At 33.1% G+C, this 23,823-nt stretch overlaps 1 protein-coding gene and 1 long non-coding RNA gene across 3 annotated transcripts in view; one reads left to right on the forward strand and one right to left on the reverse strand.

Moving 5' to 3' along the window:
* The first annotated feature begins 6 nt into the window (after positions 1-6).
* On the forward strand, positions 7-11,399 carry LOC129808714 (uncharacterized). Of its 2 annotated transcripts, XR_008752451.1 has the most exons (3): positions 7-4,914; positions 8,196-8,421; positions 8,494-11,399. It is a non-coding gene; the product is annotated as an uncharacterized LOC129808714 (long non-coding RNA). The 2 variants fall into 2 exon arrangements; XR_008752450.1 differs by having other exon boundaries at positions 8,196-11,399.
* Positions 11,400-11,466: 67 nt separating this feature from the next.
* The window catches only part of LOC129808713 (SKI family transcriptional corepressor 2), a 24,342-nt gene continuing 11,985 nt past the window's right edge, over positions 11,467-23,823 (reverse strand). Inside the window, exon 4 of the mRNA XM_055858496.1 lies at positions 11,467-11,803. Coding sequence (XP_055714471.1) covers positions 11,639-11,803 — 165 coding nt within the window. The 3' untranslated portion in view covers positions 11,467-11,638. The remainder of the gene's footprint in view (positions 11,804-23,823) is intronic.

Genomic DNA, 23,823 nt, shown 5'->3' on the forward strand with positions numbered 1-23,823 from the left:
TCGATGAGGAGCCTAAAGTGCCATCCAACAATAATTCACGTCCCTTCAATGACGACCTTCCGAAGCCAGTGACTGAGACACGCATATAAAACAAAAAACAATCAACCAACAAACACAAGAGAATTTAACAAAAACAAAATTAATAATATATTGCTTACCGTCCCACACAGACCTCAACCCTTCTCCCCACTAAAAAAATCTAAAAAAAAAAGCCTAGAACACAATACAGTACATCTCACAACGTCTTTAGTAACTTATCTCACACTCAATTCTCCTCAAAATAAATAAAAAAAATTAAAATAAATCACACTCGATATTAATTGCTAATTAACATGAGTGGATTTCCATTCTAAAAAACAAAAGACCTACAATAAAAGCAATCGTGTGTGTGCACTAATGTCGTTTTTTCATAAAATTTTTGCAATAAATAAAATATTGAATTGCTCTGCAAAATTGACCATAGAAAGTAGAATAAGAGATGATAAAAAACTAACCACTATAACCTAAATTCTCCTCGTTGATAAGCCACAAACAAAGCACCAAACCTTTGCCTCAACGAACAATTAGTTTATCCATGTGGCTTAACTACATTAATCGTATATTCAATGCTATAGATCTAACAAATTCTAAAAAAAAAAGAATTAACGCAATTCCATATTATATGTTATATAGATCTTTAGAAACTGAGCTAAACCTCTAGTCTGAGGCCGGTATAGTTTTCAAATCTTTGGGTTTAGCTAACAACTCAATCTTTCAGTGATGGAATTATAATTAATTCCATCACTGTACAAGACTATGGGCTGTTGGAAATTTTCTCTCATAAACTCTAAATATAATGAAATTACCTAGTCTTTAAGTGCAGACTAGAAAGATTCTTACGTGAGATGGAGATTATTTTTTTTAAAAATTTTATGATGAGACGACGTAAATTCATTTATTTATTATTAAAAAAAAAAAAATATATATAAACCAAATTAATGAGCAAATCTTGAATACCGTTTCAGTTTTCAGTAATATTTTCTCCAATTATGATTTTTTTTAAATGCAAAATCCAGGAGCAAGTTGGATACAATTTTTCGGACTCCACTAAACTGAGAAACATGTAGTTCAAATATTAAAAAGAAACTAAATGAAACAGAAACAGTGAAGACATTAAAATCCAGAACAAAATATGGTTGTACTGAGGACAATCTCAGCAGAATTAAAAAAAAATATTATTAGAAAAAAAAACAAAAAAATAAATAACTCCGAGTCTCTGGTACAATCTCATTCGGACGCAATTTTGTACAAACAAAAAAATGTTCTTAAAAGGGATATTAAGGAAAAATTGCAACTTGTATTAACAAAATTTTTCATTTGGGAATTTTTTCCGATGGTGATAGAAAAGATTTAAATTGTGGCTAATGGTACTGGGTAATCCTATGCAAATGATTCTATTTTGAATTCTATTGAGATCACTGGATGTTTTCTAGTGTGTACCACTGCCTGTGGGACTAATAATCTTATGCAAATATCCTATTTGCGAATCCCATTTAGATAACTAGTTATAGATTGTATTCCCATATAGATCAGTAGGATTTCTTCTGGCCACCACCATGGGACTGGAAATCCCAACTAAATGTCTCTAGTTCGAATCGCACTTTATTACTGTGGAATTAAAAAATTATTTCTCAATAAAAATATTAATTTTCACAAGACAATTTCCAAAAAAAATTCACTAATCCATTTGAAGATTTTCCCAAAGAAAACACACACGGCTCTTCGTTATCCGGCACTTCGTTATCCGGGTGACAGCTGCCAAACGCTGGCGGTTGATGTATTCAAAACGATTTTTTTTACGAAGCATGCAGTTTGTCCAGAGTGAATTATTGTGCTATTGTCATTTTACCAAAGTTTTTGACACACAATCGTGCTACAAAACGATACATAAACACACCACTAAGAACATTCTGTTGTTTTTCGACAGAAAACAAATTCCCACAGCAGAAAATATTAAAAAAAAAAAACGTTGACCAGATTCAAAAAACCAAAATGTCATTTTGTCCCCACGTCAGCCGGATAACGAAGAGTCGAGTGTAATGTATCACTCAATAAAAAGTCATTTTGACAAGACAAACAAAAGTTGCAAAATTTTCCCAATAACCCTGAGACACTGAATTTATTTTCTTATTATTTTTATTTTGGTTTAAAATAATATGTAAAATCAGTATTTTTGTGCATAAACACTTAATATTCCTCATATTTTTTTTTAACTTTTTTTTTCAAAGTTCACAATGTTTATTTCTTAAGTATCATTAAATGCATTAAAATTTGAAACTAATTTATTAAAAAAATATATAATAAAATAAACAATGATGATGAAAATAAAAAATAAGAGGTTATATACAATTTAATAAATAATAAACATGTTAGAAGTAGGTTTAAAAAGAACAAAAGAAAAACACGGTTAGGAAAATATCACTAGACTATATTCTATTAAGGACCAAGAAAAACCTGACAAATGTAATCTTTTGCTAAAAGATGTGAAATTAAGAGAAATTAATTTAATTTGTACTGTGACTGGAAAAATTGTCTAATCATTTTTTTTTATTATTAATAAGCATTCTTACAAGTAAAAATCGATCTAATCGTCTATGGATAATTCAGATGGAAAAAAGAAACATAAAAAAGTTCGTGTGATAGATATTCTTTAACGGCTTTTCAAAATTATATTTTAATTTTATTTTATTTTGAAATTTTTTGGATAATTTTTCCAGTTGCTGTATATAAAAGAAAAAAAATTACAAGGACGCACTTGACAATCAACAAAAGTGAATTTATTGCAAAGCTACTGTGAGGAAAATGAAACAAAAACAAAGTTAAAGAATATGAAATTATCATTGAAAATTGAGATGATTACGGAGGATATTAAATTGTTTTTTTTTTTGTTCATTATTATTTTATTTCTCTCATTAATAAAAAAGCTGATAAAACGCAAGCACAATAAATGCTTCACAGATTCGTCAAATTTTAATAAACAATAAAAAAAACTATAAAATGTATTTTGTCATTAAAAAAAAAAATGAAACAAGAGATTTGACTTTATTTACATTATAATATAATCTCAGTAAGAGAAATTGTTTCAAAAAAAATTTACATTGATTAAAAGAAGAACACTTAACTTTCAAACTGTGATACTTATTTTCCCTCAAAAAGTGGTACCCAATTTTCTCAACCAAGAAAAATCCTAAATAGCAATTTTCCTCTCAACTCTATTTATTGTTTTTTTCCTCTATGAATATTATGTATTTTTATTTTGTTGAGATACATACTTATGTAGTTGTAGTAGAATTTTGAAAAATTGATTTGATGATATCCAAAATAAAAAATAAAAGGTATACCATAATAGTAATACAGAAAATAGTAATATAGAAAATAGTAATACAGCTAATTAAGCTGCAAAGAAAATAAGAATAGAGGGTGTACTAAAAGTAAAGGCCTTTAGTGATGTGATTTTGGTATTTAAATGTAACTTCTGTTAGAAAGATTTTAGGTCGTTCAATGATTTTTATCAAAGCAATTGAAATTTTCACGGAAATTTTCAGGAGAGTGTGACATTTCCTACATTTTGCACATGTTTCCGCCATACGGTATAAAAAAGAAAATCTTTTGAGTTTATTGGCTCTTTTCCTTTTGACTGTAGTTTTTTTTTTATTAAAAGAATTTTGCACAATGGGGTTGAAGAAATATTAGTATTCTTTAGGAATGATAATAGGAGCCGCCACTTATCGACAACAAAATGACTAGTACCTTTTGTAGTCCTTGAAACGTTTTAAAATCATAAAATCGTCGCAACAGTAATGTTCCTCAAATATGAAAAAGGGTTGCTTTTAAAATGTAAAATTTGTTTTTTTTTTCATTTCTATTTTTTTCTTAATAAAAAGCTTATTTTCATTAATTTTAATTTTAATTAATTTTAATAGTATTTTTAATTGAATTATTAGATTCCAAGGTGTATATTTGTATAGACAAGATAGCTTCTTCTAAATGATTGAAGGGCTTACAATGAAAAAAAAATATATATATCCGAATTTTATCATGAGATCGCTATGTCAACCTCTTTACATTTGAGGAACCTGACTGTACCTTTTCCCCAAGGGTTGAGTAATTTATTAAAAATATCCCAAAGGAATAGTATCAATCGCGTAAACATAGCAAATTGTGTCTTGAAGCTTAAAAAAGAAAAAACACTGACTTAATAATAGTTGAAGTCACCTTAGCATTCAAATATCTTTCTTTTTCTTATACTCTTTCTCATTCATTGAACTGTATTTTATATTAATTTACTATGTAGCATAGGCAATAATTTTAGAAGACTTTTAGAACTACAAGGTAGAAAATTTCTAATAAAAAAATTGTATTTCCTTAGTTAAATATCCCCGTTTCTCGCGTCACTCTTTTATTAACTTTATTTTCTAATTTCATTTTCACTTCATAACACTTTCTTTAGGATTTTTAGTGCGTGTATGTGTGAGTGGTAATTGCAATGAAAAAAGTTTCATTTTTTGTTTTTATCTTCTCTAAATTTTTGAAAGAAAAACACTTTAAAAAATCAGTGCTTTAAAAAAAAGCTCCCAATGATAAAATAAAGTGTAATGTACACAATGAAAAATATAAAAAAATACAACTAGTAATTTAGGAAGAATTAAAAAAAATAATAATAATAATTTAAAAAAAAATGAAATGAAATTGGGAGAAAAGTGATTGTTGGATGTTGTGTAATTGTGTATTATAAGTGTCTATGGGGTTCTTTTTTCATTATTACTTCTTTCTCTTTTTTTCTCTTTTTTTTTTCTCCAAATCTAGGTGATAGGTGGTGAGTTGCAAGAGCGATTGATCCCGGTACCCTACAGCAAGAGCTCCACTGATCAAGCTGTAAGCGCTGCTTTTTTTAATTTTTCTCAACTATTTTCTATTCTCTTTCCAATTTTTGACACTCTCTCTGTCTCTTCATTTTCTTTTTAAACCTTAGACTATTACGTTCTTTTTACTTTTTATTTCAATTAAGATTTTATGAAAACTATAAGTTCAGTAATATCGGAGAAGCACAAAAGAAAACGACAGAAACGGTTTTGCCTAGATTCCAGGAGCATAAAAAATGAAATTAATAGAATAGACATTTTCGTAAATCATTTGACGCAAGCAATGGAAGAAAAAAAATTATAAAAATCTGAGGACATAATCACTATTAGGGGAAAGTGGTCAGCTTTTGAACACGGCAGCCTTTGAATATTTTAATTTTTCTCTTATTGCTCAAAGCGAAATATTCTATTTTGTGAACTATAGTTAATACCATTAACTATACTTTCTATTTACTTCGATTAACAAAATGGAATTTTAGCTTTGTGAAATAAGAGAAAAATTGAAGCATTCAAAGGCTGCTGCATTCAAAGGCAGGTCTCTTTTCACTACATAGTATTAGTCTTCTTCATAAATAAAAAGAATTTAATTAAAAATATATGTAGTTCGCAAAATATATGTAGTCCGAAGTGTTAAAAGTGTAATAGGTACTCGATTCAAATTTTCTATAAGTGCTACAAATAATTTTCTAACCAATATAATCTCATTCTTGGATTTGAACTTTAGACGATTTTTTTCATTTAGGGTGGTGTCACCACTTTTCGCCAGTAGTGACCCACTTCTCGCCACCTATAGTTAAATCGAAGAAAAATCATATAATACGAATAATAAAAGGGAAATCAGGACGAAAAATCAACGCTGAGTATATTTTTTAATAATATTGTTCAAAATAATTGAGTTTGAGCCTTTTCAAGTAGGTGGCGAAAAGTATATATTTTTATAATATTTTTTTTTAAGTAATCCTCCATTAAATTGAGGGACTATTAGTTTGATATATCTATAGATAACATATTTAAGTAACTTTATGTCAAATTTCAGTTACTTTATAATAAGGGTTTAAAAATTATAATTGATTTAATTTCAGTTTTTCCTAAAAGTGGCGATAAGTGATTACTCCACCCTACCGCCTATTTTAATCTTTATTTCTGTCTATTTATCATCCTTAAAAAAAAACATCAGAATAATATTTTATGTTACTTATCTCTATCTATCTCTTCTAAAACTTATTCTTCAATTTTGAGACACTCTCCTGTCCATATTTCTGTGTGGTTGGGTGTGGATGAGTGTCCGACAGCATCAAAAAATAAGAAAAAAAACAAGATTTAAAAGGAGGGACCTGAACCTATGCCATCTAGTAGAAAGTGCATGATTCTTTTAATTTCCACAAAAAATAAATCTTTTTATGATTAACTTCTGCATCGTATTTTAGCAAGCATTTATTCTTTAGTCTTAGAAATTAATTCTCTATAGTTGTTGTTTTTGTCACAATTCGTTAGCATTGCTCTATAATCACCCAAAACACTTTTTTTTGTAGCAAAGACACCATACCGATTTGAATAAAATATAGTTTCTAAATTAGTTGGCTTAAAGATCATTTGTGCAATTTCTCAGTGACACTTTAGGCAAAAATTAAAGTACAAAAACTATTTAAATATTTACAATATATACCAAGAGCCTCATAACTCGTTCGGGCAGTTTCTTGCACTTTTGCAAAGGGCGTTAGTATAGTAAATTTACTCATTTGCTCGTGGAAATTACCGTGGGAATTCCCTCTGGGTTATCATTCAGACGGAATTCCCACGAACAAGAACACTTGGCCGATAGTACAAGGTTGGCTTCAGACCTAATATTTAGCCCGATGGTTTCGAAATTCAAAATAGCAACCAATTTTATAGATTTTCAAAATTTAATGGATCACTTGCCCATGTTGTCCAATCTTAGGTGATAATTTTCCAAAAATCTTGATTGATAAGAAATAAGAGTAGTAGTTAGCCATACGGCTTAAGCCGTATGGCTAAGCCTTAGGTCTGAAGCTCGTATAAGTCGAAAAAGAGGTAGAGAGAGATAAATACGTTAATGGAAATTTAATAACACGGATTATGACCTGGATCAGAATTTATTCCTTCTATAGCTTCACACTACATTTCGGGGATGTTTGTCCCCTTCTTCAGGTCTACAAATTTAACATAAACAAACAATATGAACATTAAAACTACTTGGAATTACATCACTTTGATCAACTTACATGGAGATACTTGGGATAAATTGGGTCAAAGGGATTTTTTGCTACTACAGTAGAGTCTCGCTATAGTCCATCGCTCTATAGTCCACAATTTAACGACCGTTGATTTCAAAACACTGATTTTAAGTTAGGTTATGTTTTTTAGTACGCGACATGCAATGTTTTCATAATTATTTTAATATTTTTGGCAAACTTTATTCAGTAGTTGTGATAATTGTAATCGATAATGAAGAGAGCGAGGACAAGTACCACAATCGCAAAAAAAAGTGGAAGCCGTCGAGCAATTTTAATACTTAAAGTCGTTGATAATTTTAAAAAATTACATGGACTATAGTGCGACCCAAGTGTCAAATCTGAAACAAAATATGGACTTTAGCGAGACTCTACTGTAGTAGCAAAAAAATCCCTTTGACCCAATTTATCCCAAGTATCTCCATGTAGGTTGATCAAAGTGATGTAATTCCAAGTAATTTTAATGTTCATATTGTTTTTTATGTTAAATTTGTAGACCTGAAGAAGGGGACAAACATCCCCGAAATGTAGTGTGAAGCTATAGAAGAAATAAATTCTGATCCAGGTCATAATCCGTGTTATTAAATTTCCATCAAGTATAACTGACCGAACACTTTCCAAATACGTTAAATTTTAAATATCTTCAATATTTTAAAATTTGCAGCACCACTTAATGGTCAATTGAAATAATTTACTTTTCTACATTAAATACAGTTTACTTTACAATTTAGATATAAGACGAATTTGAGAAGATTTGTAGTTCAATATAGGAAATTATGACTTTCCTCTAAAATATGCTGATAGGAAGAATTAAATCATTTTTTTACTTTGCATAGAGGGAGTCGTAATTGTTGCTATATTTAATTTCTTTTTAGATTTGAGAATAATATTAACTTATATATACATGTGTTTTTCTTTTATTCTTTTTTTCTATTACAATCTTCTATATTCCTTCGAAAAAATGGCGTTTTTCCCTTCACTGTGAACAATTTTTTTTTTATTTTTATTTTTTTTTGTATTGACTTGGATGATCACCAAGTAGATTCGTGTGGTGAATGCCTTTAGGCAGGGCCTGGATGCACGCTACGGCGAGCATCATGCTAATACAACATTGGCTGAAGTACTGAGGAAACAGACGTCACTAAGTAAACGCCTGTCCCAGACATCGTCAATTGAGTATGCTGACAACATACCGGACGAACTAACTATCCCAGAAATTGATGTTGAACGCCTTTCGTCACATAGTCACACAGAGACAGCTGTCTAAGGTAACATCATGAGCATAAACTGAACATTAATGTTGTAATTGTGGCATCATAATTGACAAAAAATTTTTTTAGATTGATGATGATGAAAAAAGCACACCGTTTGTTTGTTGTTATTTAGTTATTAAAAAAAAATTGATAAAAAAAACATTAAGAAAAGAACAATAAAACAATTAAATATTTGAAGATGTTGAAGAAAAAGAAATGTGGTAATTATAAAAAAAAGAAATACTAAAAAAAAATCTCTTTTGTTGTGTGAATAATCTCAGCCCCAAAGAGACATAGAAAACATAAAAATATCTGACTTAGAAAAAGCGTCACTGGTTCATAGAAATTTCCATGAGAATATTTAAGAATTTTTCACTGTATGTTGCCAGACATTGTTCACAAAATTGATTTAAGAAGTGCCTTTTATCTACATTTACAGTATCTACATTTTAACATCACTGGAAATTTTCGTTAAATTAAACTCTTAAACAGGCTTTAGACCTAATACCATAGACACCACCTAGGCAGCCTTTGAATATTTTATTTTTTATCTTATTTCTCAAAGCGAAAATTCTATTTTGTGAACTATTGTTAATACCATTAATTACTTTCTATTAACTTCGATTAAAATGAAATTTTAGCTTTGTGAAATAAGAGAAAAATATGAAGCTTTCAAAGGTAGGCCACTTTCCTCTAATTACTTCTAACTCTGATTTAAACGAAAATAAATCGAGTTTTCATGGAAATTTTCCTAAAAAATTTCCCTGGAAATAGGCAAATTTTTCGACTACTTTCCAGGATAATTAAAACGGAAGTTTAGATTAAAATTTAAATCTGGCATTTAATTTACAGAAAAAAATATTTTTTCTCAATTTTCTTATTTAGGGCAAAGTGGTCTGCTTTTGAATGCGGCAGCATTTTTGAATGTTTTAATTTTTCTCTTTATTTCTTAAAACGAAAATTCTATTTTGTGAACCTATAGTTGATACCATTAATTACTTTCTATTAACTTCGAATAATAAAATGGAATTTTATGGCTCGGGCAGAATTTTTGGATTAGGAAAATTTCATGAAGTTGAAAATCATTTCTTTCTCACATGTTTTGCATATGACTATCTCATTCTTTCGCATACCACATTTGATTGAGCTAAATTGAATTTGGAGTGATGTTTAAGAGAAGAAGAAGAGTGCGAGAGAATGAGATATACATTATGCAAAACATGTGAAAAAGAAAGGGATCCAAAATTCGACTTCATGAAATTTTCCTGATCTAAAAAGTGTGCCGGAGCCATTAGCTTTGTGAAATAAGAGAAAAATTGAAGTATTCAAAGGCAGGCTACTTTCCCTCATTGCTGGATAATAGTTTTCTATGTCCCTTTTATCTGGATTAACCCTTTTCAGGTGGCGGAGAAAGAAAAAGAGAAAGAGAGAGAGAGAAATAATAATTTTAAATTATAGTATTTGAAATGAGTACCAAAAACAAAAAAAATGAATAATAAAATAAAAGAAATGTAATGTGTAAGTAATTTTACCAAAGAACCCAGAGACAATTGAATTTCATTTTTATTTATTTATTTATTTTGTGTTTACAAAAGTTTACTAAGTATTGCGAATTCATTGAGGATAATGATAAATTCCAAAAAAAAAAAGAATACATATATTACAAAACAAAATTAACAAATAAGTAAATAAATAAATACTCGTAATGGTATAGAGTTGTTTTTCGCCTAGCAATAATATTTTCAAATCGAAAATACAATAAAAAAAGTCGTTAGGATTATTATATTTTTATTTTGTTTTTCAATTTTTTTCTTGGAGATTACCAAATTAGAATATTGAGTTTAAATAGGTGCCTAAATAGATGTTTTACCCATTAATTCAATTTGGATTTTTGATGGTGAAACTCAAGAAGTTATTAAAAAAAAAGAAAAAAGCTATTTGTAAATATATTGCGTTATCTCTCTCTCGCAATAAGTTAACAAGATACAAAAATTAAATTAAAAAAAACTGAATTAGGAAAATTGAAACAAATCCTTCACAAAAAAATATAAAAAGCGCAAATCAATTTGAAAAAAGGATTGTAAGTGAATTTAAAATTATGAAAAAAAAATAAATTTAAAATAAATAAATCGTTGCAAAACAAAAGAAACTACAAAAGACGAAAATTTTGTCACACTCTCTGTGTTTCTCAAAATAATAAATTAAAGGAAGAAAAAATAAATAAATGAAGACAAAAAACAAATGTATATTTAGTGGTATAAAAAACGATACACAGGTAGAAAACGATGATAAAAAAAGAAAACTATAGAAAATAGTTAAAACTAAAAATAGACGTTTAACAAAATATGAATAATGTAATAGATCACTGCGAAATTCCCACACAAAATAACAAAGAAGAAAAAATAAAAATAACAAATAAAAATACAGAAATATTCTAGTTAGAATGTAAAAAAAAATAATAATAATCTCGCAAATCTCGAATGGATTAGTTTAACACATGATGAAGCGTATAATTTTCATGAGAAAATTAGTGGGAAAATGATATTTAAATCAATTTGAGTAATTAAAAATCAGTCACTTTTCTCCATTCGCAAAAACAAGCAAACAAACCAAAAACCTAAAATGAGTGAATCCCACCAAAAATCAATTTCAAAATTATCAAAAAAAAACATACATAGATCATTTAGTGCCAAAATCTTAGCAAAGCAACAAGTTAAAAAAAAAAACAAGAAACAAATATAAAAATATAGTCATAAAAGACCCAAAGTGTGACCCAAAAAGTGGCCTCCTCAAATTGATTTGCCAGTTTCATCGAGATCAGAGAAGTGCAGGATAGATAATAATGAATATTAAAAAAAAAAAACAGAAGGAGCATATTTTAAAATTTGTTAATCACATTAATTATAAAACAAAAGATGAAAATTAGATAATGAGAAGGAGAAAACAAATATTACGATAAGTATATTATTGAAATAAAAACATATAAAAACAAACGTATCCTTTTTTTTATTATCATTTTGGCCCAAACATTATTTTGATTTGTGTCAAAATCTTTAGTCCTTGAATACCGTAAAAAAATCACAAGCAGAAAATCAAGAAGATCGGATCAAAGGATCATCATTGATTTTTCAGAAATTGTTTATTCAGCGCTTAATCTATTTACAATTGCATGGTGGTTGGTGGTGGGGGGAGAGGGTTGGTATGGGGATGGGTTGATATTGGAAAGATTTATTCAAGGATATTTGACTGGTGGCGTCGGCTCTGATAGCCGCGCTACACTCCATAAACATTCATTGCGTGCATTGTGATCGACGGCTGAATGTGTGTTGTTGTTATCAGCGCCACCTAGCAGTGAAGAGAGTACCGTGGCTGCGTCCACTTTCGGTGCTAGAGGTCCCTAGCATAAGAAAAACAGAATAGATGTAGGGGAGATCGAGGTAAAATTAGCCATGGGGTAGAATTAGACAGTGGATTTTTCACGCTTCCCTTAAAATGTAGATTGAGCAAGGTATTTTTTTAATGAAAGTGGGAACACATTTGGAACCACTTTTGTATATAAATAAAAATATATAGGATGTAAATGAAGTGACAGAAACAACCCGGCTAACACAAGGTAAGCTGTTACTAGCGCAATGCTATAATTAGAGGCATTGTAAATACTCTTAAATAATAACTTAGTCCCATAAATCCTAAACAAAACAAAAAAAAAAAACAACGGTCACCTCATTGTGTTTTCATTGTGGTGAAAAGGTACACTTTTAATTTTTCTCCGAAATTAACAAATTAAAATTTCTGAAATTTAAAGGAACTTCGGTTTATTTGGAGCAAAATTAACTAAATAATGAAACTGTGATATAGAAAATATATAAACATAATAATTTAGTACTGTATTTATCATGAAAACAGAGACATTTCCATTTGGAATAGCGAAAAATTTCCATTTAGAGCAAGTATTTGAATTAGTTTAATTTACCCTATGTCGTAGTTTTGCGAGAGATGCAAAACAAGTTCAAAAAGTTGAACCAATTACTCTCTATAATATAATAATTCTAGGCTTATTCCTAATTTTTATAAAAATTAAACATTAAAAGATATCGAATGATCTCGAAAAAAGAAAAATAGATTTTCTCCGTCGGAAAATTTAGGGAGTGATGTAGAATGAATGGGCGGAGTTCTTTGGCAAATATTTCCACACCTCAAAAATGTTACTTTTCTGCGCAAAATCTAATGTATCCAACCCATCGTGCACCCCCCCCCCCCAACCACCCACCAACCTCCCCCATAATTGGCTCCAGGATTTTCCTTCTAGCACTTTGTATTCAAATGCCACTCAATTGTCGGGAGGCTAAATTGAATACATTTGCAGTTTGGCAAATGATAATGTTTCTATTAAATTAAATTGGCAAATTTGGGCGCCAAAAATTGAGGTTAGGGAATGAAATGTAGAATGAGGGAGAGAGAGAGACAGTTTTTGTTGCTCATTCAATTACAAATCTCAATTGCCTTCGTGATTTTCCGAGCTCTTTCCAACCGAAAATGCATGGGATTTTCCCATTTTTATTAAGCATTTGGAGGGTTAGGGGAAAAATAATTAATTGAAAGATTCACCAGATTTTCCTCCCTCACCATTTCTCTTTCTCACTCTTTTTCTGTTTTTTCCAGACCCTTGCAAATAGACAAATAAATAAAAATTCAACACGAAGGATTACAGTGATTATTTTGTTGTTGTTTAGCAATAAAGAAAGGAAGGAAGTTACAGAAAATGTATAAGTGGAAATGTTTAACCAGAGACCTTTAAAAAGAAATAACCTCAGATTAACGCAGGATCACCTGGAGAGCTGCACTAAAAAGAAAATCCTAAAAAATACTTTTTATAATTTAGTTTAATACAGTTATTTGGGTCAATTGTTAGTAATTTCCGATATTAGGAGAGACTGGGGTAGAAATAGCCAGAAAATTATATTTTTATTTGCCTTTAAATTATGAAAAATATATTTCAATTAGACTGATAAAAATTTAAATGAATAGGCATGGAGTTAATTACTCTTAAAGGATACCAGTTTGCTTAATATTCTTTCAAGGAAAACTCTAACACCCCACTATCTAATACTATAGGGGAAAATGCTCTCCCTTCGAACGTTCATGCCTCCGAATAATGTGAATTTCTTTTGTTTTTCGTAAGAGATTTACACCAAATTATAATGGAATTATCAACAATTGATGGTAAGCCAACTAATACTTAATAGAAATGTGTAAGTCTCGTAGAAAAACCAAAAGAAAATTAATATTATTCGAAGGCATGAACGTTCGAAGGGAGAGTACTTTCCCCTACGTGGCCAATCTGCCCCGGTCTTCCCTACATGATAAACATTGAGATGAAATTTTGAGCTGTCTTCAATTCTTTTGAGTTATCCTAAAACTCAGAAATCCAAAAGTACATAATAAAATATGGTATACGACTTTCTTATGCCCAGCTCACAATAATTTTTGTTTCCTAAACATGTTTTTGACATTTTAATGAGAGTAAATGAAGGAGATCTAATCATTTCACTGTCTCATAGGAAATTTCAAAAACATTTTTACAAACAAAAATTATTGTGCATTGACCAATAAAAGCATAATTTAGAAAAGAAAATATTTTGTAGCAGACGTTTGTCAAGTGAAGTTTTTATTTGAAACTTTGAGGATTTATCTAACAAAAAGGAGCAAACTTCATAATGAAATCGGAATTTAAATCGATAAAACGAGAAAAAAATTAAAGGACAAATTGCAAACTTATGACATTCCGATACGTTGTACACTTCCCTTATTGCATTTAAAAAAAAATATGATTAGGAATATTGAGAATGAAATTTCTCATTCTTTAAGAAACACTAAAATGTAATTTAAGAATTCTTGAACGCATTGAATAAATTAGAATTACTATATGATAACTAGTATTAATAATTACTATAATCCGGCTTCAACCGCTTACAATTTTACAATTTTGTTTACATTAGTAAATTACTAATGTAAACCAAATTGTAAAATTGTAAAGTCGTGTTCTAATAAATTCCTCAGGATTCCTTTCAGAATTTTCCGAAGTTATCCCAGAGAATTGTCATTTGCCCCCCCCCCCCCCTTTTATATGTTTATTTGCGAGAGATTGTTCCTATCTCTCAAGGATTTGATCTTTTTTTCCGGGCAGATGGAAAGAGGAGAAGAGGATGAGTATGGAAGGAGGGAGGGTTGCCAAGATAATTGAAGAGTAGATTTAAGCCAGTGTGTCGATAATGATGTCGATTGCTGCAATTTACTTCCAAACACTTAATCAGCTTAAGGCATTTGCCACTTTCAATTGCCGCTTTTCCGGCGCTTCATTCTCTCTCTCTTTCACCCCCTCTGATTCTTTTGCAAGCGCGCGCCTAAATCGATTGGGCGGGAAGGATTCTATCTTTTTTTTTTAAATTGATATTTTGCCTAACTCTATGGCAGGAGGTTTAAGGGGAAACAGCAATAACAAGAACAGCAAATAAATAAAACACCCGCCAAAAATCGCAGGAGACAAAAGAAGAGTAACATATGGATTTTAAATTAAAACATCCGCTCGCGACTCATTTTCTATGCACCCTCGCACCTTTTTTTTCCTACTCAGTATCAGTTCTTTTTTTAACCGCTTTTTTTGTGCCCCTTTCTGATCAATTGATCAGCCAACAGAGGGCACTACTCCATGCATTCTCCCACCAAAAATTTTCATTATTGTCAAATAAACCGAAAAAATTATATCAATTGAGAGTGTGCTATAATTAAAATAAACAGCAGTTAATGAAGCTGAGAAGGGTTGAATTGCCAGGTAAATAATCCACCCCTCGGTAATCACTCTTTCAATGTAACCCCTCAACGCCCACTTCACATTTTCACCCCCTTTTTCTTTTTCCGCTCAGAAAACAAATCCACTAGAAAATCCCTTCAGACACAGAAAGTGACCAAACGGTTTGAGATAGGGCAATGGAATTTTACGTTGATGACCATAAATTATCATCTATTTACCCTTAAATTACCAATTCAATCAAAAGCCACAGGAAAATCTCCAGATTATTAGATTTTTCATTAATTAAAAATAATCAATTATCAATCATTCATTAAAAAAAACTAGGCTAACACAAGTTAAAATTTTACTGAGAAAATGATACACTTAAAAGTAATCTAGAACATTTTGAAGAATTTTTCCACCATGTGAACAGGGTCGCATTTAAAAATGTGGTGGACCTCTCTCTTGGAAAATGCCAGTGGAAATTCCCTCAGTGGCATGCACACTAACCTTGTAGCCTCGCTGAACTTCCGCTCCTGCTGCTCGATGTCTAAAACAAGAAGAAAATCCAAAGGAAATTTTAGGAAAATTCACCAAAAGCCACTAAATGTTGCTCTGTGAGTATAGTAAAGAGAGAGGTAATTCCGATGCTTTTAATAGAGTGCAACTTTAACGCTTGTTTTTGGACTAATGAAATATTTTTTTGGTTTTTCTTAAAGTAGAATAGTTATATTATGTTACTGCAGTGATTAATTATGAAAATAAAAATATAAATTATATTTTAAGTGGATTTATCGGAGTTAAATCGATCGCAGCATCCGAGTTTTGCAATCATCGAAATTACATGGCTTTACTATAACTGAATTTCGAATTTTCCATGCAAAAAAAATGGGAAAAAACTTACGAGGCTATTTGGAGATCCTTGCTGGAGCTACTGGGGTCATCCTCCAGAATCTCCCGTTGTCCCAGCGTCCCCAGTTGGTGCCTCCGGACACAGCTATATCCTTCCCGGACATCTTGCCTCGCCGAGGAGGCTTTTCTCTCCTTCCGGAGGCACTTTTTACACTCACTTGGGGCGCCGTAAGTGCACCAAACGCCCCAAGAACACTACACATGTCACCACACATTAGCTGGAGGCTCCTCCCGGCCTCCAGCCCCCTCCCGGAAGCCAGAGGGAGCCTCTAGTGAATTTTCCTGAAGATTTTCCTTGGAATACCATACATTTTCCACCGGGAAAATGCTCAAAGTAGACAAATAGGGTAGTGTTGAGTGATATTGGGGCGTCCGATGTCCTTCTGGCGCCCCAAATTGGACGGAAATAAGCTTCCGGATGCGTGGAAGCAAGCTATCTCCTCCGGAAGCCTATTTCCGTCCAATTTGGGGCGCCACGAGAACATCGGACGCCCCAAAACCACTCAACACTACCCTATCCATCTACTTTAAGCATTTTCCCGGAGGAAAATGCTCGGTATTCCCAGGAAAATCCCTGGAAAACCCCAATAAGTTTGGGATGGACTTTTGCACTAAACTTATCACTAATTTCACCTTATTTTTTCTCCCCGATGTCGATGGGCTCCCCCAGGAGCCCGCCACAAGGCAATTGACCCGGAAAAACCGGGAAAATTGCCTGTGGACACTTTTCCTCACTTCACCTTCTTTCTCTTTTACACCATTAAGTTAGGGAAGCACTTTTCAACACAAAACTCACTATTCTCACTTGATTTTATATTCCCAGATTACATTGGGCTCCCCCCGGAGCCTGCCACAAGGCAATTGACCCGGAAAAACCGGGAAAATTGCCTTTGTTGCCTATTTTTCACCACACTTTCTATCTCACTCACTGAATACAACCAAAGTATTTGCAATTAAAGCCCTTCCCACGCATTTTACGCTTATTCCCCACTTCACTGGGACTCCCGGGAGTCCCCACTCGCGATTATGCTAATTTTTCCGCGGTCTCCACGCGTTTATCTTGAGGAAATTGCGGTCAATTTCCTCAAGATAAATAAAAAAATGCCATCGCAAAAAATGGCGTTGACAACACTAGAGAAAGAGACAAAAGTTTCGTCTCTTTCAAAGTGGCGCCAAGAAATGTCAAAAAAAAGCTCCGTCACAATGACAGACAGATGTCACTAATATTGTATAACAGTTTCAAATTCAACTGTTTTTTTATTGTGGTAAATATCGAAGGAAAATTCTCGGAAAAATTGCATTATCTCATGGAAAATCAGAATTTTTCCGTTATCTGTGTGACTATTATTGCATTGGGAGAAGCTTTTGTGACCAAACGCGTCTGGTTTTTTTTTTTGTTTATTTTGAGGAAAATTGACCACAATTTCCTCAAGATAAACGCGTGGAAACCGAGGAAAATTGTGTAAAAACGCGACCAGGAGTCCCAGTGAAGTGGGGGATAAGCGTAAAATGCGTGGGAAGGGCTTTAATTGCACATACCTTGGATGTATCCAGTGAGTGAGATTTAAAGTGTTGTAAAAATAGGCCACAAGGCAATTTTCCCGGTTTTTCCGGATCAATTGCCTTGTAGCGGGCTCCGGGGGGACCCCAACGCAATCGGGGAAAAAATCAAGTGAAAATACACGGGATCCCGGGATTAAGCACATTTTCGGGACCGAAAAAACCGCGCGAAATGACATTATGCATCCAAAAAATTTGCATATCTGCAGGAGATTACTTTCGAATAAATTTTCTAAAACTCCGTAATGTATGCAAAACACTGATGTCCGTAGAACGTATTCCCACGCGGTGCAAATGTCAAAATTGTTTGTAAGAAGTAGTATCAGGAGGAAAATTTAGAATTTGCCATCATGCAGTGTCAAATAGTGAAAAGAAAATGTTTGAATTTTGACGACAAACTAAAGGTGATAAGATTTTCTGAGCATGGGAAATCAAATTGGCAATTGGCCAAAGAATTTGGAGTCTGCCGTACTACAATCATAAGGATCCTCAATCAAAGGAATACAATCTTAGATATAGCTTCAAAGAAATCTATTTCCATGAAGAGGAATTATCCCCGTGATCCAATTATAGCAGAGCTGGAGAACAAACTGAAAGATTGGATACTTCTTCACACGAAATACAATATCCCCCTGACAAAGGCCATAATCCAGACAAAAGCTCTCGGAATTTATGAAGATATGAAAAAGTCCGTCCCCAACGACAGCAATATCAAGAATTTCTCAGCATCTACGGGATGGTTTTGTAGGTTTATCAAAAGGGAGAATCTTCACAATATAAAGATTCGAGGAGAAGCAGCTAGCGGTGATATTGAAGCTGCAACAAGGTTCACACACGAATTTGCCAAAATTGTGTCCGATGGTGGCTACACACTAGCTCAGATATTTAATGTGGATGAAACTGGGCGTTTGTGGAAGAAGATGCCAGATAGAACATATTTGCCGGGGGCTGTGAAAAGAATGCCTGGCCGTAAGGTGACCAAGGATCGTGTAACACTTCTTCTGGGCGGAAATGCGGACGGAAGTTTGAAGTTCAAACCAGTTTTAATTCACAAATATGAGAAACCCCGTGCGCTCAAACATGTTAACAGAGATTTCCTTCCGGTGTCATACAAGGCGCAATCCAAAGCTTGGATGACGAGCGATCTTTTTGTCACTTGGTTTAAAGAGGAATTTAAACCCGAAGTACAGCGATTTTGTGAAGATAATCAGCTTCCATTCAAGATCTTGTTGACACTGGACAATGCGCCATGCCACCCAGCCAGTATTTGCGGATTATTTGAGGAGATAAAGGTTGTGTTTTTCCCACCTAACACGACATCTCTCATCCAGCCCATGGACCAAGGAGTAATCTCCAACTTCAAATCCTACTATTTACGCGATTCTTTCTATCTTGCTTTCGTAAATGTTGACGCTGCGGAAGAATTAGATAAGGTTAAATTTTTGGAGCGCTTCTGGAAAAATTTCAACATTGCTGATGTGATCAAACTTGTAACAAAATCCTGGGATCAAGTAACGCAAGATGCGCTCGTTGGTGTGTGGGGAAAAATTCTTCCAAGATTCACTGAAATGCGTTCTGAGTCTGACATCATTGAGGATCTTACTGAAAATATTCGTCAGTATGCGTTAGCGATGGATTTGGATCTCACTGATGCTGATGTCAGGAATATTTTGCACTCAGATGAATCAACCTTGACTGAAAATGATATTTTGGAGTTAATCGAAGAAAATTCTATGAACGAGTCACAAGAAGAGGGAGGAGAAATCGAAAATTCCTGTGCAAATGCCTTAGAAAAGCAAATTCAAACGCTGTTTGAAAATTTTGCCTCTTTGCAGCAGTTTGATAATGATATTGAACGTGGATTTCTAGCAAGACAAAGATTGGAAGAAACGATTTATGATTTGTATCATCTGGAGAAAAAATGAAATATAAAATTTGTCTGTGAATTTAATGTGATTTATTTTCTAGATAAAAATATTAAAAGAGCTTTGTTTGATTTGCTCGATATTTGATGACGAGAGCGGACATCTAATTAGATAAGCTGAGGAGCTCTCACAGAGTAAAGGGTTTAACTGTTTAATAGTAATGCGTTAATAAATAGTACTTATTGGCCATAGTTCCTCAATAACACTGTGCGACACGTTGTGGGTGTCTTTGACGAGAGTGCAAAAACTTGTTAGAGGGTCATTTAAGGACCTCAAATCTGCAATCCGTTTGTCCGGGTCACTTCTAGATTTTTTTGGAAAAGCATATTTAGTTTTTTGATGTTTTATAAAATTCAAAAATTCATATCTCCGGTTCTAATTATCCGGTGGTAGTCATATAAAGCTAAACTGACGCGTAATTTCATCCTCTATAACTCTTGTGAACATATCAAAAACCTATGATGAAAATGAAGTATATTTTTTAAAGATTTTTTGAAAAAGGACACCTAAAATGGTGCATTTTTCTGTGTTTTTTCCATCTTCTAGTAATTTTCCCACTTTAATAGAGCATTTTATATGTCAAATAACTATGCCTAAAAGTTAGAGAATTTAATATTCTTTCATTTTCTTTTGTTTTGAATTTTCTATCATAATTCGTTTATTCACAATAATTTTTTGAAAATAAAGTGCATTAAAATCTCTTATTACATATAATTATATTAGTATCTTTGTCTAACCTACTGAAGAGCATTCTCTTTTGCACTCTCACTTACAAATTTCATATAAAAAGAGGTGAAATGAAAAAAAGAGACGTATTTAGAAATAGAGAGAGAAGAATAGCTGTTATGAGTGCCAAAAAACTATTCTTCTCTCTTTATTTCTATATACGTCTCTTTTTTTTCATTTCGCCTCTTTTTGTATGAAATGTGTAAGTGAGAGTGCAAAAGAGAATGCTCTTCAGTAGGTTAGACAAAGATACCAAATAATTATATATAATAAGAGATTTTATTTTTATAATAATGCATTTTATTTTCAATAAATTATTGTGAATAAACGAATTAGGATAGAAAATTTAAACCAAAAAGATATGAAAGAATATTAAATTCTCTAACTTTTAGGCATAGTTATTTGACATATAAAATGCTCTATTAAAGTGGGAAAATTACTAGAAGATGGAAAAAACACAGAAAAATGCACCATTTTAGGTGTCCTTTTTCAAAAAATCTTTAAAAAATATACTTCATTTTCATCGTAGGTTCTTGATATGTTCACAAGAGTTATAGAGGATGAAATTACGCGTCAGTTTAGCTTTATATGACTACCACCGGATAATTAGAACCGGATATATGAATTTTTGAATTTTATAAAACATCAAAAAACTAAATATGCTTTTCCAAAAAAATCTAGAAGTGACCCGGACAAACGGATTGCAGATTTGAGGTCCTTAAATGACCCTCTAACAAGTTTTGGCACTCTCGTCAAAGACACCCACAAAAAGGTAAATTTTGTCGCACCGTGTAATTTGTTACAATATTCAAAACTTACACCTTAATAAAATAAATTAAACTTTTTCTCTGAAAAATAAGCCTAAAATGCTTTCAAATTTCCCGCGCTACATTATAGTATACATTCAGGCGCATTCCAAAAATTATTTCACAAATTGGCCCCCGAAAGTAGGCAAAACTGCATAATTATCTGTGCATAATTGCGTGAGGTGCATAATCCCGAAGGACTTAATGCCGGGCTCTAGTGTAGTAAGTTTTTTAGGGCAAAAAAAATTCCGTCCCGAAGTTATCCCGTTTTTTAAATTACCAATTCAATCAAAAGCCACAGGAAAATCTCGATTATTAGATTTTTCATTAATTAAAAATAATCAATTATCAATCATTCATTAAAAAAAAACTAGGCTAACACAAGTTAAAATTTTACTGAGAAAATGATACACTTAAATGTAATCTAGAACATTTTGAAGAATTTTTCCACCATGTGAACAGGGTCGCATTTAAAAATGTGGTGGACCTCTCTCTTGGAAAATGCCAGTGGAAATTCCCTCAGTGGCATGCACACTAACCTTGTAGCCTCGCTGAACTTCCGCTCCTGCTGCTCGATGTCTAAAACAAGAAGAAAATCCAAAGGAAATTTTAGGAAAATTCACCAAAAGCCACTAAATGTTGCTCTGTGAGTATAGTAAAGAGAGAGGTAATTCCGATGCTTTTCATAGAGTGCAACTTTAACGCTTGTTTTTGGACTAATGAAATATTTTTTTGGTTTTTCTTAAAGTAGAATAGTTATATTATGTTACTGCAGTGATTAATTATGAAAATAAAAATATAAATTATATTTTAAGTGGATTTATCGGAGTTAAATCGATCGCAGCATCCGAGTTTTGCAATCATCGAAATTACATGGCTTTACTATAACTGAATTTCGAATTTTCCATGCAAAAAAAAATGGGAAAAAAAACTTACGAGGCTATTTGGAGATCCTTGCTGGAGCTACTGGGGTCATCCTCCAGAATCTCCCGTTGTCCCAGCGTCCCCAGTTGGTGCCTCCGGACACAGCTATATCCTTCCCGGACATCTTGCCTCGCCGAGGAGGCTTTTCTCTCCTTCCGGAGGCACTTTTTACACTCACTTGGGGCGCCGTAAGTGCACCAAACGCCCCAAGAACACTACACATGTCACCACACATTAGCTGGAGGCTCCTCCCGGCCTCCAGCCCCCTCCCGGAAGCCAGAGGGAGCCTCTAGTGAATTTTCCTGAAGATTTTCCTTGGAATACCATACATTTTCCACCGGGAAAATGCTCAAAGTAGACAAATAGGGTAGTGTTGAGTGATATTGGGGCGTCCGATGTCCTTCTGGCGCCCCAAATTGGACGGAAATAAGCTTCCGGATGCGTGGAAGCAAGCTATCTCCTCCGGAAGGCTATTTCCGTCCAATTTGGGGCGCCACGAGAACATCGGACGCCCCAAAACCACTCAACACTACCCTATCCATCTACTTTAAGCATTTTCCCGGAGGAAAATGCTCGGTATTCCCAGGAAAATCCCTGGAAAACCCCAATAAGTTTGGGATGGACTTTTGCACTAAACTTATCACTAATTTCACCTTATTTTTTCTCCCCGATGTCGATGGGCTCCCCCAGGAGCCCGCCACAAGGCAATTGACCCGGAAAAACCGGGAAAATTGCCTGTGGACACTTTTCCTCACTTCACTTTCTTTCTCTTTTACACCATTAAGTTAGGGGAGCACTTTTCAACACAAAACTCACTATTCTCACTTGATTTGATATTCCCAGATTACATTGGGCTCCCCCCGGAGCCTGCCACAAGGCAATTGACCCGGAAAAACCGGGAAAATTGCCTTTGTTGCCTATTTTTCACCACACTTTCTATCTCACTCACTCTGACACATCCAAAGTGTCCAATTTATGCTTTTTGCCACTCACTTTTCGCTTATTCCCCACTTCACTGGGACTCCCGGGAGTCCCCACTCGCGATTTTGCTAACTTTTCCGCGGTCTCCACGCGTTTATCTTGAGGAAATTGCGGTCAATTTCCTCAAGATAAATAAAAAAATGCCATCGCAAAAAATGGCGTTGACAACACTAGAGAAAGAGACAAAAGTTTCGTCTCTTTCAAAGTGGCGCCAAGAAATGTCAAAAAAAAAGCTCCGTCACAATGACAGACAGATGTCACTAATATTGTATAACAGTTTCAAATTCAACTGTTTTTTTATTGTGGTAAATATCGAAGGAAAATTCTCGGAAAAATTGCATTATCTCATGGAAAATCAGAATTTTTCCGTTATCTGTGTGACTATTATTGCATTGGGAGAAGCTTTTGTGACCAAACGCGTCTGGTTTTTTTTTTTGTTTATTTTGAGGAAAATTGACCACAATTTCCTCAAGATAAACGCGTGGAAACCGAGGAAAATTGTGTAAAAACGCGACCAGGAGTCCCAGTGAAGTGGGGGATAAGCGTAAAATGCGTGGGAAGGGCTTTAATTGCACATACCTTGGATGTATCCAGTGAGTGAGATTTAAAGTGTTGTAAAAATAGGCCACAAGGCAATTTTCCCGGTTTTTCCGGATCAATTGCCTTGTAGCGGGCTCCGGGGGGACCCCAACGCAATCGGGGAAAAAATCAAGTGAAAATAGTGAGTTTTTTAGGGCAAAAAATTCCGTCCCAAAGTTATCCCGTTTTTTGTTTAAAGCTGTCTATACATTAG

This window comes from Phlebotomus papatasi, chromosome 5, assembly GCF_024763615.1.
Source record: "Phlebotomus papatasi isolate M1 chromosome 5, Ppap_2.1, whole genome shotgun sequence".
NCBI lineage: Eukaryota > Metazoa > Arthropoda > Insecta > Diptera > Psychodidae > Phlebotomus > Phlebotomus papatasi.